Source organism: Balaenoptera musculus, chromosome 14 (genome assembly GCF_009873245.2).
Source record: "Balaenoptera musculus isolate JJ_BM4_2016_0621 chromosome 14, mBalMus1.pri.v3, whole genome shotgun sequence".
Classification (NCBI taxonomy): domain Eukaryota; kingdom Metazoa; phylum Chordata; class Mammalia; order Artiodactyla; family Balaenopteridae; genus Balaenoptera; species Balaenoptera musculus.
The window spans coordinates 19,789,746-19,807,394 of NC_045798.1; the positions used below are offsets into that span (position 1 = coordinate 19,789,746).

The window sequence follows — 17,649 nt, forward strand, 5'->3', positions numbered from 1 at the left end:
GCTGTGTGACACTGGGCAAATTACTCAACCTCTCTGAACCTGGATTTCCCTCACTGTAAAGTGGGGAGACTAAGTGTCCCTGTCTCCCAGAGTTCTGGCGATGATTCATACCTATGAAGCTCCTAGCACAGCGCCCAGCATATAATTAGTACTAAATAAATATTAGCTACTATCATCACTCTGAATAGTTTTTCGTTCTCCTGTCTTCCTGGCCATTGTCTGGGCAGGTGGATCCTTCTAGCCACTCACCACAAAGTCTGTGATAGCTGAGAGGCTGGTGGATGGTGTTAAATGTAATTGATGTATTCATTCTTTCATTGGGTCAATGTTTGCTCATCTGGGCCAGGAAGCACGTGGAAATCCAGAGGCGAAGACAAGATTCCTGCCCTAACAGAGCTCACGCCCTGAGCTCTGAGAGAGAGACACATGCACCAGATTACTGAAGAGATCACAACAATGGCCACGTCCAGAGTTGTTAGAGGAGGAGTTGAATTTGGTCTTTGTGATCAGGGGAAGCTGCCTGGAGGGGGAAGATCCTGAGCTGAGTCTTAAGGAGGCTTTCCAGGTAGAGGGGGCAGCATGAATAAAGGCATGGAAGACTAGAAATAGCACATGTGTGCCTGTGTGCTTTGGGCAGTGGTGTGCTGGCAGATACTTAACAACTGGCTCTCCAAACAAAACAAAAAAACCACTCACCTGATTTGTAGCAGTTGCCAATTTCCATGGTGTAAGTATTCTCACCATGGCCAGTTTCAAGCTACCGATGTGATGTCACTGAATGTGAATTTGAGAAGAGATGTGCACAATGGGCTTTTGAGAGCTAGTGTAAGTGGGCTGCACCACACCATCGGCTTTAGGGGCTCAGGCTGGGGGTGAGAGAATAGAAAAACAATTCAGTATTACTGGAGAGAAAATTGAGGGCAGCTAAGGGCCTGCTTTGGCTGATGACTTGTGGTTTTTCTCTGAATATTCTTTACTAGTCCTTGATACACTCATTCAGAAAATCAACAAGCATTTCGGTCACACCTGCTGTGTGCCAAGCACTGTGCTAGTTCTAGGGATACGTAGATCATGATGCGTGAAAAGCCATGGATGTAGGGATGATAACAACGACCCTTTGAATGCTTCTACCATAGAAGCACCTAGATCGGAGCCAGTAATTATCAACAAGGCAATTGTAAATACAACTTTGCCTCCCAGCAAGCCCACCAGATCCTTCGCATCCACACCTGGACTCCATCTTTTGGGAAATCTGATCCAGAAGGTCTAGGATAAGGCATGGGCATTCCACGTTTTGGAAGCCCAGGGAACTCTGACTATGGGTTGGGTGCCTAACTCAGGTCTTGGAAGAGAATCTGGCCTCTAAGTTGCTTCCTGCTCCCTCTCAACCCCGACATTAGGACACACACAAGTCTTGTCCCCCTAAGATCGACCCTCTCTCTCACTTCTGGAGGACTGTTCATTCCCCATAATTGTTTAGCAAATGACTCCAGAATACACAAAAATCATTTTGTTGCGACACATTCCATTCTATAATGACTTCATTTCAATTAGCTGTCAGAGGCCTGAAATAGAGACGCATGGTACTGCTCGGATAAATCACCACCTTGGTTTGAAAGTGGATTTAAGACAGCCGGGGTGGGGGTCGGGGGGCGAGTGGACAGAGGGGATAAATATGTCATCATTTCTTCCCTTCTTGATGTTCTGCCAGTTTGTTCTCATTTCCATGCTTCTCCCCCTGCACGCCGGCAGATTGCAGACTGTAAATTTGAGGGGAAATAGTAAATGTGCAAACGTGATAAATAAACATGTTGGTTTTGCGGGGACGGATATTATTATCATCCAGATTTACAGCTCTCCTCGCCTGCATGCTTTATCGCATTTGGGGAAAAGCAGAGTGAGGTTTTCATGTTACATTGATCAACTTTCTGCCCTTCACCCCCGTAACCCACTCTGAGTCGTTTAAATATCAACCTAGACCAGGGACACAATCCATCTCCCTGGGAGCGAATGCATCTTGACAGGTGTTTTCTTTGGGGATAGTTATTTATAGCTGCAAAAGCTATCATCCTGTAGGGTGCTTTTGTTTCCTCCCTCCCCCTTTGTCATTTCTCTAAAACTGAACATATTTTTGTTTTCCCAGTAGGAAAAAGTGCCAGATTGATGATTTAAATCTCTCTCTTCCTCTGTTTTCCCTCTCTTCCTGTCTCCTTCTCTGCCTGTCTTTTTATATTCTACCCTCTTCTGTCTTCCATCTTCGGGACAGGTTCTGGATCCTTCGAATCCAAGTGTCACCACCAACTTTTGGGCCACACGATCAAATTACTTACCGTCCCTGAGTCTCTCACCACCCTCGGGGCTGTGCTTTTTTCTCCCGGGCTCCTTGTTGCCAATTTGTAGGGAGAATTGAGTGAGATATTTCTGTGTCTGTTGCCACCTTCCCTCCCACAACGTCACCCCAACTAGATGGTGAACTCTTGGGGACAGGGAGCTATGTCAGTTTACCATCCCCCCAACCCCCACCTGCTCCTCTGCCCCCTGTTCTCCATCTCAGTCAAAGGACCTCCTTCTGGAGATGCACAGACAGAATCTTGGTGCCTCTTTGCCTTCCCGGTCACCTCCCCCTCCCTGAATCCAGCCTGTCACCAGGTCCTGTGGACTCCTTCCCCAGCTGTCTCCACTCTCTCTGCCTCTCTCTGACCCCACAGCCCCTCTATTTTTTTTGAATGTCCCCGAAGTGCCAGGCATTGAGCTGGTCTCTGACCGCTGTCCCCTCTCAAGAGGACCAATACAGCAGCGTCTATACCAACTGCCCCATCTCCAGGCTTGCCCCCCGCCCTCTCAGTACTTACTGTAATAGCTAAGGGATGGGGCAGTGGAGCGCGTGCCTGCAGATTCTGTTGCTAAGGAAACCACTTCTTGGTTACCGGCCTGGGTAGCATTTGTCTCACTGGGTCTGGATCCCACTGAGTCGCCCCCACTCTCCAGGAAGATGAGGAGGAGGAGGCGGGAGAGGACAACAGGGGTGGGGAGGAAGGGAGAGAGGGAGCAAGAGACAGGCAGAGAGACAGAGATTAAGAGAGAGACAGGGAGAGAGATGCTTGCACAAAGAGAAGCAGAAATCAAGAAAGAGATTATGATGAAAGAGAGAGAGAGATTCAGGGATGGGGGTAGGGAGAGAGAGAGGAGAAAGACAAGAAAGAAAAGAGGTTTAACGAGCAGCTGGAAGAAATAAAAGAGACCACAAAGAGAGAAATTGAGAGCAGGAGGCAGTGTAAAGAAAAACAGTGACGGGGGTGGGGATGGCCAGAAAACAAACCAATGCAAGAGAGATGGGGGGAAGGGAAGAAAGCCTCTAGGAGGAGCTGGGTCCCTGTAGGACCTTGCCCCCCACCATCCCCTTTGCCTCCCCATCCTTTTCTCCCACCCACATTGTCTACCAGGAATATGTTTGCAGCAGCCTCCGGGGTTCCTGGAGAAATCACGAGGAAATCTCAGCCATCAGCAGATGCTGGGCCCTGTTTGTTCTCCTTGAGTTCTGGAGTCACAATGTACCGGAGGTGACAGCAGGATGAGAGCCTACGTGTCCCGGCTTGCAGGCCAGGCATGTCCCCTGCCCTGGGGACCACTGGAATGCAAAGCTTTCCTTCCTCCTCAAGTGCCAGGGTTTGGGTGGCACTTTTTGGAGAGGGCACACAGACACATCAGACACTGGGCGGTCAACACACCAGCTTGGGGGGTGCAGCGTCACTACACAGAAGGGCAGTTGAACACAGAGGCAGAGACAACGTTACACACCAAGACACACAGTTCTTCACAGGCAGTTAGAGTTGCACAGACACCAAAGCAATGATGCTCCCAGAACATTCTCTGTCTCTGTCTCTTACACACACACACACACACACACACACCAGAAAAACATCCCATTTGTGACCTTGCCTTACACGACACTCTATCACGTGGTAGAATTATCAACAAAACTTGTTTTTAATGATGGTGTTGACCTGAGGAATCTTCAGACAGAGGCTGGTGGCCTGAGGTGACCACCAGCAAAGAACTGGCCCAGGTCTTGGACCCAGAGTCTCCCAGAGAGAGCTGACCTCTAAGAGGGAGCGGAGGCCAAGCCCTCCAACTGCTTCGTGAAAGACGACTAGAAATTTGCCTGGGGGAAAGAAACACGGTACAAAATACATTCAGAGCCCCCTGGCTGGGCCCCGGGGTGGCCCGAATCCTACAGATGAGGGGCTCAGGGAAGAGAACCACAGGTCCAATCCTCTGGCCCTTCTCTTTGCATGGCCACGTTCCAAGGGGTGGAATGTATTAGTCATATTCCTCTTAAAAAAATATATCTCTTTACACTCGCCTTCTCCATAGTCTCTCGGCTATTTGGGAATGAGCCTTTATCTGCACCCCAAGGCTTCAGAGGTGGCTGCTTGGGGGGCTGCTCCAGACAGAATAGCAAAGAGCTGTGACCTATGGCTTTTGCACCTACATGGTGGGGGGATGGTGTAGGTGCACAAATGTGGGCTGGATGCGAAACCACCGGTACCCAAGGTGGGGGGAGAGATGGGATCCTGGATCTCAATGCTTTCTGAGACAGATGATCAGTGATTTAGGTCCTCGGGAATCCTTTGGTTTGATGTCTCAGCGTCAAAAGAGCAGCGTTTGTATGGACATGAACAACCATCCCATTCACCCCGTTCCTTCAACCCCGAAGAGAAGCTGGCCCCGTTGGACCATGAGCAAAGGGAGGTCTACGGTCTGGGAAGGTAGTGGGGTCTCTTGCAGTCACGGTTCCACCTGATTTGGAGCCCTCTTGCTCTCTCCTGGATAGCAAGGGACCTATTGGTAGGGGTCAGAAGGGCAGTGTCACATCAACGTGTGGGACCCCACGGTGGAGAGGTGTGTTACCAGAGCTCTCATCCTCACTCAGATTCTGCACGTGGCTTCTGGCCATCCCGGTGACATAATGGTTGGTGCCTGAGGACCCTGGAAGTGGGTCACCACCTGGATACAGTTGGGGAGGAAAGGGAAGAATTCCAGCCCTCGAGGTGCACGGGAACCGGGTCGTTTCTCAGGAGCGCTGTGACCTGGTTGGGGGGTGGATGGGCATGTCAGTGACCCCACGCGGTGGCCCCAGTTAACCTGCTCTGAGCACCATTGCTCCCCTGACCCACCCAGCATGTCAGAAACCTAAGGCCGCAGAGAAACTTCCCAGCAATCTTTCTTCAAACAGAAGTGGCCAGGATAAGCCCTGGCGCCAGTGCTTCCTGGGTGGGGCAGAGACGGGGAAGCCTTGAGCGCTCAGCTCGGCACGGAGGAGAGTCTGGGGACACATTTTACCATGTCATTCTCTTTAGCTCTTGCACCAGGGTCCTCAACACCTGCGGTGGGGCACCCTTGTCTCTGGGACACCCATGAGCCCTCCTTCCCACAAGTGGAGCCCAGCGTGGTGGGCACAGGGACACAGGAGACAGAGAAGGGTCCATGTGGCTAGAGCTCCCTAAACCAGTTGCCCCCTCCATCTCCGGGGGCGCGGTGTGAGTAGGTGGGGAGCGCCCGCACGATCTCTTCGCTTGAGCCTCCTTTGTCATGCAGGAAACTCATCGAAGGCCAATAGCAGCCAAGGGGATTGTCCCCCAATCGAAGAGGGGACTGATGGGTGTGGGCCCCCAGGGGTCTGGAGTCCCCAGGGCCTGCTTGGTCTGGACTGCCAGCTCCCCGCCCCGCTCCGACCCATCATCTGGGGTAGTAGTCCTCGGGAACGCCCGTGAGGTTCCTCCCTTTAAGGGCCGCATCCACCCTCTTGATGTAGGCAGAGATGGTCTTCTGCATGTCCGCCGTGTAGGGGTCGTACTCCAGCTTCCGGAGCCCCGAGCGCTTGAAGTTGCCGTCCTTCTGGCTCTCCACACACAGCAGTCGGTCCTCCCTGACAGCCACACCCAGCAGGCCGACCATCCGGCCCAGCTGGACGAAGAGGTCCTGCTTCAGATCCTCAAAGTGTACCACCAGCACCTTCTTGCCGAACTTGAGCCAGTCCAGCGTGTGCGTGGCCCACCACGGGGCGTAGTTCCTTACGAACTCTGGCCACTCTGTGGACAGAGCAAGGAGGCCCAAGTCAGAGGGAGGACGCAGGTCAGATGGCGCTGGCAATTCACAACAGCGCCACCACCGCTAACCCTTAGATCGCCAAACTTGCCTCCCTCCTCCCACCTCAGGGCTGCTGCTTCTGCCTGGAATCATCTTAGCCCCTCCTTCTCTGTGGGGAGAATGACATTTGTCTGGTGCTTACTCCATGCCAGGCACAGACTTATATATAAATCCTTGTTACTCTATTTTTATATTTTAATATATATTGATCTTAATATAGAGTGTAATAAATATACTAATAGAGCTATCAATTCACTTATTCCTCACAAGAACACCGTGAGGCAGGCATCATCGTTTTCTTCATTTACAGAAGGGGGAACTCAGGCACAGAGAGGTTAAGTAACTTGCCCAAGGTCACGCAGCGCAGCTAATAACTGGCAGAGCCAGGATTTGAAACCAAACAGTCTGGCATCAAAGTCTGGGCTTTTAACTACCGAGTTATCCTGTGTAGGAACAGTTATCCTGTGTAGTAACAGTATCTTCTCACAGGATAGTAATAGGGCCTTTGTACAGAGAAGTGGAAAAAGCATACAAAATTTTTAGCATGGTGCCCTGTACCCAGTAGGTGCTCAGTAAACGTTGGCTATTATTATTACTGTGATTATTCTGTTCTCAGGTGAGATGTCATCTTCCCTGACTCCCCAGGCTCAGGCAGGTACCTCCTCTGGGCTGAGGGCAGTTTAAATCAGATTATTTACATTGTCATTTTGACACCTTTCTATCCTATCTTTCTTTCTTTGCTTTTTATTGAAGTATCACACACTGTTTCTTTGTGCTGTTTGTTCCCTTGCCATGGTAAAAGGGCAGGATGGATTGTCACCAAGATTGGGAGTGTGTGTTTGGGATCCCCTGACTCAAGAGACGGGCCACAACAGAATGTGGGAAATTCACCGGAGAGCCCTGGAGAAGACCTCAGAGAGATAGCCAGCCAGCCAGCCCCAGGAGCTGTTGAAACTCTGATAAAGGGGAACCCAGGAGGTGGGTCATGGAGGATGTTGGGAACAGAGAGAGGGATTTGCAGCCTCAATTCTGAGCCCCAGCTGGAGAATCATGGGGCCTGTACTCCAGAACCCTGAAGCCATACCCCCTGCTTCTCACAGGGGCAGCACCACCCTGCACCCTCCAGAGGGATATGTTTACTGAACGAGGCTCAGTGAGTCTCCCAAGCTGGGTTGGGGAGCCCAGCTGGTTCTTAATAACTAAATCCTCATCCTTTGCTGGATGATGGATACCCCTTATCTCATTTAATCATAATAACTACCCTGAAAGGAAAATACTACTGTTCATTTGTCACCAGTGAGGAAACGGAGGCTCAGAGACGTGAAGTAATTTGCCCAAGGTCACACAGCCGGGAAGCATCATCCAGACCAGGCCTGCCTGATTCCAGGCCCCATCTTTCCTAGGCACCAGCAGCCTCACCCCCACTCCCTCCCACTGCCTTACACCCAGCAGGGGCTTAATAAATGGTTGTTGAACTAAATTGAAATTCCCACCCGCCGAGTTGTGATGTGATAAAGGGCTCCTCTTTCTTTGCAGAGCACATCAGAATATGTGGTGAGGCTCCTGCTCCCCCAGTGACCCCCTAGAACACCACAGCCGCTTGGGAAATATTTATGCTGATGACAAAGATATTTTTTATCCTTCAAATAGATTATTTACAATGTATCTAGCTAATTGGGCCCGTACTGTTATAAGACCAGATGTATCTGTGTGATTAGGAAAAAATCTAGCATGTGTATACTCTGCTTTACTCTTCGAGAAAGAATTTCCCCATTCCTGAGTCATCTCACAGCATCCCTGGTGATTCAGGACAACTGCCGCTCCCATGGCAGAAACCCAGATGGATGGAGAAGGCACTCGGTCACCCAGTAACACACAGATCTGGATGGACTTCCAGGCTTAGCGACTTGTGACCATCTCAAGAGGTTCCTGGAGGGTGGTCCTCAAGAAAAACGAAGGGCCTGTCTGCACGATGGCCTGGATCCCCCAGATGGTGCCCCTGGCCTTGGACACAGGTTGGGGGGAGACGACATGGCATCCCTGTGACTGCAAACTTCCCTGGGGTGGGAATGTACGTTGCCTGAGCACCTACTGTGTGCCAGGACTGTGCTGGGCACTTTGCACGCACTGCCTCATGCAGTGCCCACAAGAAGCCTGGAGAGTAGGAATTACTCTAGCTCCATTTTACACACGGGAACAAAGGAGGCTCAGAGATGTGAAGCCACCTGCCCATGGCCACACAGTGGGTGTCCAGGGCAGGATTTGAACCCACGTCTATCCCAGACTGAGCCTGGCTCCCGCCCTCCTGGCAAACCCTTTAAGAGCACCTGATCTGACCATCGCCAGCACTATTCTCGCCCCAGATCCTAGTCTACATCCGCTTACCTCACCTTCAGGTGTCATCTAAGACACGGGTCTGTTCACAGAAGACTTTGGAGTCAGACTGCCAGGGTTCAAAACCCAGCTCCTCTCCATATTGGCTGTGTGACCTTGGGGACGTCAGGAGGTCTCCTTGAGCCTCAGTTTACCCATCAGCACAATGGCAACTGTGCTAAGACCTCCATCCTAGACACACCATACAGATGGAATGGAATAAGATTTGCAGACCCTGGCACCAGGCCTGGGACATAGGAAGCGCTGGATAAATGTTGGCTACAATTATTCTTGATGTTGGTCCCCAGCATCTCTGAGATGCCCCAAGTGGCCCATCATTTTGGGGCAGCAGATACTTGCCCCCTCCCCACCCCTTCCTAGAGCAAAGATCCCTCACTTGAAGCTTCTGAATGACTTCGCTGGAACAAAGAAGAACAAAAATGAAAAACAAAAGCCCTCATTTAGCTCAGGATTCCCGGTAATTGATGGCTGCCTTCAAATTGGGCAATAAAGGCACACTATGCCATGGACCACTGGTAATGAGTGCTGGTTCTGCCGGAACTGTCCCCAACAAGGGCCCGGCGGGACACGGGCTGGCCACTCTCTGCTTCATCTTCTTGTCAAAGGGAGGAACCGGGGTCTGATTAATAGCTTAACTGTACTTAATTCTCCACGGAATCATTAAACACCGTCTCTGTTTCATTAAACAGATCCAGGACAATTCACCTTGTGTAATAGTATCACATAAAACTTTGCTTTGGGCCCACTCCAGGGATATCATAAAATCAATGTTATGGAACCAAAAGCCGGGGGTGGGTGGTGGTGACAGGAGCCTCGACCCAGCTATAACTGGGAGGGGGACACGGGTGAGTGACCTCTGCTCTTAGGTGGGAGTAACCCTCACATTCCCGGCCGAGGGTGTCCTAAAGCAGTGATTCTCAAATTTGAAAGCTCACAAGAAGCTTCTGGAAGGAATCTTGTTAAAATGAGAATTCTGATCCAGTAAGCCTGAGGTGGGACCTGAGAATCTGCATTTCAAACTAATTCCCAAGTGATACTGACGCTGCTGGAGCAGGCAAGGGTCTCAAACTCAAGTGCCTACAGGGTCAGATGTTAATGCAAATGAGAGGAATGGGTGGGTGGGGTCCGTGGGCATGGGGTTCTTTGGGGAAGGCTCTCAGGCAGAGCACTTGAAGACCTGGGTCAGGCCTGGGAGGAAGCATTGGGAGAAGGTCCCTCCCAACCCAGACTAATGAGGGGGCCCCAGGCCCCCAATAGGAGGTGTGTGTCCTGAAATCTCCTCTTTCCCATCCCCTGCAGCCTCTGGGCTCAGCCTGTCCTGACACCTCCCTTATCTTTGGTTTTAAAGCCCCCAACTGTCTTGAATAAGGAAGAGGCAAGGTGGCTCCTGGGAATTAGGAAATTGCCTAAACCTGAGACGAGGGGTTATGCCAAGAGGGGGGAGCCTCTGAATGTACCAGAATGTCAGCAACACCCCAAGGTGAGAGACAGCCTGGTAGCTAGTGCCTGGGTTTGGATCTCAGCTCGCTCAACTCCTGGGGCCTCCGCCACATGACTCGCTCCCTTCCTGGGATGGTTTTCTGCTACCGGTGATTGTGGCAGCCCTTCTTACCGCCTCGGGTAATTAGAAGATTTAAATGAGACAATTATCGCTAAGTGCCTGGTCCCATATGAGCTTCCCCAGTGAATTCCCTCCCTTTTTACTTGGGGCAGCAGGATGCCTGGGAGGTGGAGAGCTGGACTCTAGTCCCGCCATTATGTGCCCGAGTGACTCTGGCAGGCCCTGCCTCTCTTGGGCCTCATTTTCCCCATTAATAGAGAATGAATCCGTGGTTCTCAGGCCTGCCTGCACACTGCTTTAAAAAATACCAGTGCCCAGGCTCCACTCCAGTAATCGTCTGGGCTGCAGCCTGGGCACTGGGACTTCCCCACATCCTGGGATTCTGATGTGCTGCTGGGGCTGAGGACGCCTGGGTTCAGCGATCTCCCAGGTCCTTTGCAGCTTGACAAGCAGAGCATCTGCTCCCGGGACAGGGTCCTGCCGTCGGCACCTGCAGACTTCTCAGCCTGGCTCCAGACAGTGGTCATTTTTGACTGTTCTACAAATAAATAATTCAGAGGTCTCTTTACCCCTGGGAACAAACGTCATCACCTGTCCAAGCTTCCACCCCCTCACTGAGAGAGGGGGTGAAGCAGGGGAAGGGACAGACAGGTCCCTTGAGCAAACTGGGAACCCAGGGCACAGTTGGTCAGGCAGGCCCAAGGGTTTTCATCAATGACATCAGTGCTGAGAATGTGATTGGCTGAGTTAACGTCGTCCTGCCTGCTCTGGTTCTCTCTGGGGAGGGGCTGGAGCGTGGAGCAGCTGGGGGCCAGGGGGAGGGTTTGGAGGAGTGGGAAGCACCCCTGGGCCTAGAGGCTGCAGCAGCTTGGTTCCTTGAAGCTGGATGAGGTCGGCAGGGCTCACGTTCACAGAGTACTTACTCGGCATCAGGAGCTCTGAGCGGGGGGCTTTGTAGCCACTGACGTTCCGTCTAACTCATTATCATAGCTCAGTGGTTAAGGGCATGGGCTCAGGAGCAAGACTCCCTGGGTTCAAACCCCTGCCCCACCACTTCCTGGAAAAGTGCCTTCACCTCCTGAAACTAGCTTGCCCCATCCATAACACAGGGTTAACTGTGTTGACCTAACCCAGGCATCAGCTAGCAGGCTGTCTCTCACCTTGGGGTGTTGCTGACATTCTGGTCACGCATGGAGGTGACTTCCATTATGGTAATGGAGATATGGGTGATAACTGTCATGGGATTTTGAGGAGGTTGGGTCTGACTTCGGAGCTCTCCCCACTACTGTGGGCCGCTGCTCTGTACTGAGACATTCTTCCATTCTGGAATCTCCTAAGCACCAGAGGTGATCATCAAACTCAGATCATCTTAATGAAGTTTACTGCTCGGAGACTGACACTGTCACTTCCCAGCTATACCTGGGGCAAGTCACTTAACCTCTCTGAGTTTTCCAATCCAGAGTAGTTGAGAGGGTTCATAGAATGATGATCTTAGAAGCTCATAGGCGACCTCATGGCCACTCAGCCACTGACCTTGGGCTGGATTCAGATCCCAGGAAAGGACTCTTGAACACGAGGGTCCACTGAGTGTTTTTAAAGGGTTAAATTCTTGGATTTTTATTACCTCCACTTTATAAACAGGACAATCTAAGCTCATGGAGGTGAAGGAGCTTTTCTAGGAAGTGGTGGAGTTGGGATCTGAACTCAGGGAGTCTTGGTCCAGAGCCCATGCCCTTAACCACTGTGCCATGATAACAACCTGGCTCACAGAGGGTGATGCTGGTGGGTATGGTGGGATGTGCAAAGCATACCTGCTCATCTGTAAGCAGGACCTGGACACTTACACACATGCCCTCAAGGCTGCCCTCCTGGATTCCTGGCAGGAGACAGCACCAGCCCCTCGCACTGCCCTCTGCACCTAAGGGCCCCACCCCCCCCCCCCACTCCAAAGCAGTACCTTTGCCCTTCCAATGGGCATGGGCAGCAAAGCCGATGTGTCCGCCATACTTGCGGTTGAACTCTGCCATGAGGGCCTTGTAGGGGTTGCGGATGAGCAGGATGGCCGCGTCGAAGGCCTCGATCTCCTTCTGGCCACTCTCGTGCGTCTTGATGCAGATGGTCCTCCCGCTGCGCCAGTGGTCCCGCTCACCTTTAAACCCTTCCCACAACCAGGGGGTTAGGGAACGTGGCACTGAGCTGAGGGACATAAGAGGTCCACCCCACCCCCTCCTGGACCCCTTCAGGAATCGTCAGATGTTCATTTGTCCACTCATTCATTTACTCACGTACTTATAGAGCACCTACTACATGCCAGGCACTGGGCAGGGAGAAAATGATTTACAAAAACATCCATGGGTCTTAGTTTTTGAGAGCCAGATAATTTGAATAGTGACATAAATGAATGTAAAGTCACTGCCGTGGTGAGAGCTACAGAAGAGGAGTAATCATGCCTACGTGCCACGAGAGTGGCCTGACTGTGATGTGCTGGAGGATTCCTCTTTGGGTGGAGTCTACATCTCCACCCCACTGATGCTGGGCACGGCCGTATGACTTGCTTTGGCCAGCGGATTGAGGGCGGAAATGGGTCTCTGCCAAAGTCTCAGGATGCATCACGTTTCTGTCCACTCTTGTGTGTTTCTGCTGTCACTGAGAAGGACATGCCTTGGAAGCCTGTTGGTCCCGGATGGTGAGAGACCCATGGAACAGACATGGGTCCAACCTGCAGTCTGCAGCTGAGAAGCCCAGCCAGCCTGGCCAAGATCACTGAGCTAGTCAGGCAGCATCCAGAAAGACTTCCTGGGAGAAGAGGTGCTTAGGCTGAGAACTGAAGGACGAGGAAGAATTTACCATCCCAAGTAAGGAGGGAAAGGTGGTGGGAACAGCAGGTGCAAAGGTCCTGTGGTGGGTGGGAAGAAACGTGTCGCACATGAGCGACTGGTACAGGAGAGCAGAGGGCAAGAGGGGGTTGTGATGAAGAGTTTTAGTACTGGACCAGAAAGACTACACAGCCTTTAAAAGGAATTAAGCAAAAGGAAGGAGGGACCCGATCAGGTGCTCATTTCAAAAGCTGAGGAACTGAAAGACGTTCTGGGTAGCTGGAGGATGCTTCTATAGCACCGACTCCGTGCTGGACACTGCTCTGAGCCCTTTTCATGTAGTAGACAACTGATCCTTTCAATAATCCTTTGCGGGTTTTATTTGATAGATGATGAAACAGTCCCAGGGAGAGCAAATAACTTGCCCAAGTTACAGAGCTAGCGAGAGGCAGAGCTAAGGTTCAAAGCTAAGCCATCCTGCCGCCCAAGACTGTGCTCTTCTCCATCTTGGCCTCCCATGCCCATGAGAGTTAAGGCATTTGGATGGGCTCTTCAAAGCCAGTTAGAATGCTAATGTATCAATACTAGACCTTCAAGATACTGGCTGTGTTTCCAACTCAATGAGTGATCTGGGACATCGTGTCATCTCTTTGGGCTTCAGTTTCCTGTATGAGGTGCCCAGCATACAGTAAGTGCTGAAGGAACGACTTAAATGGAGGGAAGGTCCCAGGCATATAGTAGGTGCTTGATAAGTGTGTAATGTTGATGGAAGCAGGTGAGGTACTCAGGACATGATACTCAGGAAATGTTTGTGGGATGTAAGTGAAGGGAAAGTACTAAGCACACAGTAGGTCTCGATAAACATGCCCGGGTGAGCTGAACAGCACATAGTAGGTGCTCAGGAAGGGGTATTCCCATGCCCTCCCAGGGGGTCTTTCCCAAGCTCCTGCCCCCATTCCCTGTTCCCCTCCGCCTCCTCACCTTTGTTGTAGAGAGAACCGTCGAAGTAGTAGCTGCCGGTGTAGAAGCCGGTGGCCAGCTCGATGAGGTGGCGAGCCCACGTGTTGCCGGCACCTGGGAAGCTGGCCAGAGCGATGAGCTGCTTGGACTTGGCTGGGAGGAACCTTCTGTCCATGCAGCGGTTGTCTGCAAAGGGCAGGGCACAGACAGGGGTCAGTGGCAGGGGCACATCAGAAGGAGCCTGTTCAGAAGGGACCAGGGTGTGAGTCCCATCCCTGCCACTTCCCAGCTGTGCGACACGGTGCTTTCTGGGCCTGTTTCCTCATTTGGAAATGGGAAAGTGGTTATATGAGATAATATATGAAAAAGGATAAGCACATGGTACGGTTTCAATAAAAGTCAGCCAGGAGGATGAGCCTTCTCTCCAGCCTCAGTTTCCCCCCTGTCACAGTGAGTCTCTTATCACCCCCACACCTGCCTCCAGATTAAAACTCACAAATGCTGTCCATCTACATGGGACTGAGTCCAAGGTTTTTATCTTGACCTTCAAGCCCCGTGTGGCCTGGCCCTCGCATCCTCCCAGGCTCACGCCACCCACATGCTCTCCCCTCAAACTCCCCCACCTGCCAGCCACTTGGTTCTTTCACTGTCTCATCCGTGCTCTGCTCCTTCCTGACTTGGCAGCTTCAGGTGCACTGGTCCCTCAGCCTTCACTGCCTCCTACCTGCCTTTGACTGCTTATCATCCTGCTCTCTGCTGAATTGGACTCTTCCTTCCTCCCTTCCTTCCTTCCTTCCTCCCTCCCTTCCTTCCTTCCTCCCTCCCTCCCTTCCTTCCTTCCTTCCCTCCCTTCCTTCTCTGACTCCCTGGGCTATCATTAGTGTACTATGTCCATCTCTCTCGTATTACTTTCTGCTACTGTAATTCAAACAATTATTTGTTTAGTCAGAAACCCTGCCCATATTGTCCTTTGCTGATTCCCTGGCACTTTCCATACTATCTGGCATCCATCTAACCATCCATCTACCCATCCATCCATCCATCCATCCATCCATCCATCCATCCATCCATCCATCCAAGAAACATTTATTATCCTTATTTGCTGTCTCACAATAGCCCTTCAAGGGAAAAGTTTGAAGTCCTAAATTTAAATTCCAATTCTGCCACCTCCTTGCTGGGTAACCTTGGAAAAATGATGGATCTGAATAAACCTCGGTTTCCTCACCTGTAAAATGGGAATGCTGATAATGATGACATCCTGGGGGTTGGTTAGGAGGGTTAGAAGAGAGAATAGGTGTTGAGTGTTAACACAGGGCTCACATGCTGTGAGCTCTTAGTATTGATGCTGCTAGCCAGAGACCAGGTCTCTTCCCCACCATGCACGTTTAATCTGTTTGTTCAGAGGAGAGCAGACTTTGGAAAAAAACAAACCAAAAAGCATCTTTATCAAGCCAAGTAGGTGTCTGGGAATGGTTTTCATGAGAACACATTGCAAAAAGGAGCCTAGACGCAAAACTTTCTGGAGTGTGGTTATGTTTTATATTTTGACAGGGGTGTGGATTTCATAGGACCCAGTTGGCATCAAATAGTACACTTAAAATGTGTGCATTTCACTCTATGTAAATGCTACTTCAAAAAATCATAAGTAAATATTGAATTATAATTAGTGATATGCAGACTGAAGTGTAATGATGTTTGCGACTTACTCCGAAATGCATCCAAAAATAAAAATTGAGGGATGAAGAAATGGAGAGATGTATGATAAAGTAAACAGAACAAAATGTTGACAAATGTAAAATCTGTAGGATAAGTCTAGCAGGTTCACTGTGTAATTCTTTCCATTTTTTTTCTAGAGGTTTGACATTTTTTCATAATAAAATGTTGGGAGAGAGAAAGAACCTGGCTCCTCAATTTCCCCTGAAAACAGAATTCTCCATTCAAATACTGCCTGGGCGGCGAGGATAAAGGTGGTTATTTTCAGCACTAAAAAGGAAGTTTATTTGGTTCTTAAGCTCCACAAATCGAAATAGATGCTGGAGGCAGTGTTGTATATAGTTTTGGGATCAGACAGACCTGGGTTTCGATCTAGGATGATCATGGCCTAGTTGTGTGACACTGAACAAGGCTCTTCACCTCTCTGAGCCTCAGTTTCCTCACCTGTAAAGTGGGGCTAATAAAACTTCCAGGATTAGATGGACAACGCATGTGAAGTATTTGCAGTATATGTTGAGAAGCTGAGATTAAGAGTGCAGGCTCAGGACCCAGATTGCCTTGGTCTGAATCCCAACTCTGTTCTGTCCTAGCTGTGAGACTCTGGCCAAGCTACTCAACCTCTCTGTGCCGAGTTGCCATATTTGTAAAATGGTAATAATAACAGCACCTATGTCATTGGACTGTTATGAGGATTAGATGAGTTAATTCAGTCTAAAGAGCTTAGACAGTACCTGGCACACAGTAGGTACTCAATAAACGGTAGCCATCGTGGACCAGACTCTTGGCAGCCTCATGAACCACATGACTCTCAAGCCACCCCAGTGTGTAGGGCCTGCAAGTGTGACATGGGAAATTGAACACCAGTAATGGCCTGGGGCCAGGCACTGGGAATGAGCAAACCCATCAATCAGGGGCTATTGAAAAGGCTCCAGTGTCGGTTCTGTCCACATCAAAGCTGTTCATGGTCACGGGATAATTAAGCTGTGTATGACCCTTCCCCCAAGCTGGGGTAACGCAGTTCCGCACAGACTAACCAACACTTCCTGGAAACTAACAAACACTCATCCTTCCTCACCAGAGTGTAAATAAAGCCAAGGGCCACACTAGCTAAAGACATTTCTGCTCATTGGGCTCTTAGCAAGATTCAGCTGCCATGCAAGCAGCTGCAGTTGGCCACCACCGGTACGCCCATCAGGCCAAACAGGGGACAGGCTGTTGGTGAAGCTGCCACTAGCTCTTACAGCACCTTTGTGCAAATCAGATAAAGGTTCTCTCCCCTTCCTCTGGGCAGATGTGCTGCCATCCAGAGCGCACGGCATGACAGGCAGAGCACACGCTGGCTTTCAGGCATTACTTTTCTTCTAGGTTATGCCTGTGCAGTGCTCAACCTGCCCGACCATATGTGGCAGCCTAGTTCCTGGGAGATGAAGAGGAGGTCTAGCCCAGTGGTGTTTTGTTAGCTCTCCAGGCTTCAGAGGGTGCGGGGGGTGTCCTTGGCACTGTGGGCAGAGGTTTCCAGCAGGGGCTTTGGAGTCAGAGACCTGAAAGCAAATCACTCTTGTAGATGTGTGATTATGGTCCGTTCTCAATCTCTCTGAGTCTTGGTTCTCCCATCTGTAACATGGGGATGCTATCACCCTGATCATAGGCTTACTGTGGGCTTCCCATCATTAAATGAGATGAGGCTTGGCATTGTAGGTGCACAGTTTTTTCAGATATTGGGGTAATCCTTCACGGGTTTCCTTTGGGCTGAGCATCCCAGCAAGGCACCTTTCCAAGTGCCACCACCCTTCATGATGCCTCCATCAGGAGAAAAGATTTTCATCTAGAAATATTATAAACACCATGACCTCAGGCAAGTCCTTTACCTGTTCTGAGTCTCAGTTTCCCTACCTGTAAAGTAGGCATAATGACTATTCCTGCCTCACAGGAAAGCTGAGGGGAATCAGTGAGAAAATGCATACGAAGGACTCAACACTGAGTCTGGCACAAAGAAAGTCCCTAAGTGCCACCATCACCACCACCACCACCATCGTCATCACAGTCTGGTACCCC

General features: G+C 50.6%; 1 protein-coding gene across 4 annotated transcripts in view; it reads right to left on the minus strand.

Moving 5' to 3' along the window:
* Positions 1–4,002: 4,002 nt before the first annotated feature.
* The window catches only part of WSCD2 (WSC domain containing 2), a 103,107-nt gene continuing 89,460 nt past the window's right edge, over positions 4,003–17,649 (minus strand). For 2 of the 4 annotated variants that reach the window (XM_036824044.1, XM_036824043.1), the window contains exons 7-9: positions 13,903–14,067; positions 12,063–12,263; positions 5,347–6,092 (exon numbers count right to left, since the gene is read on the minus strand). In XM_036824044.1, the coding sequence (XP_036679939.1) occupies positions 5,740–6,092; positions 12,063–12,263; positions 13,903–14,067 (719 nt within the window). In that variant the 3' untranslated portion in view covers positions 5,347–5,739. Of the gene's footprint in view, positions 6,093–12,062; positions 12,264–13,902; positions 14,068–17,649 lie in introns of all 4 variants that reach the window. The other 2 variants (XM_036824046.1, XM_036824045.1) reach the window with 2 other exon arrangements.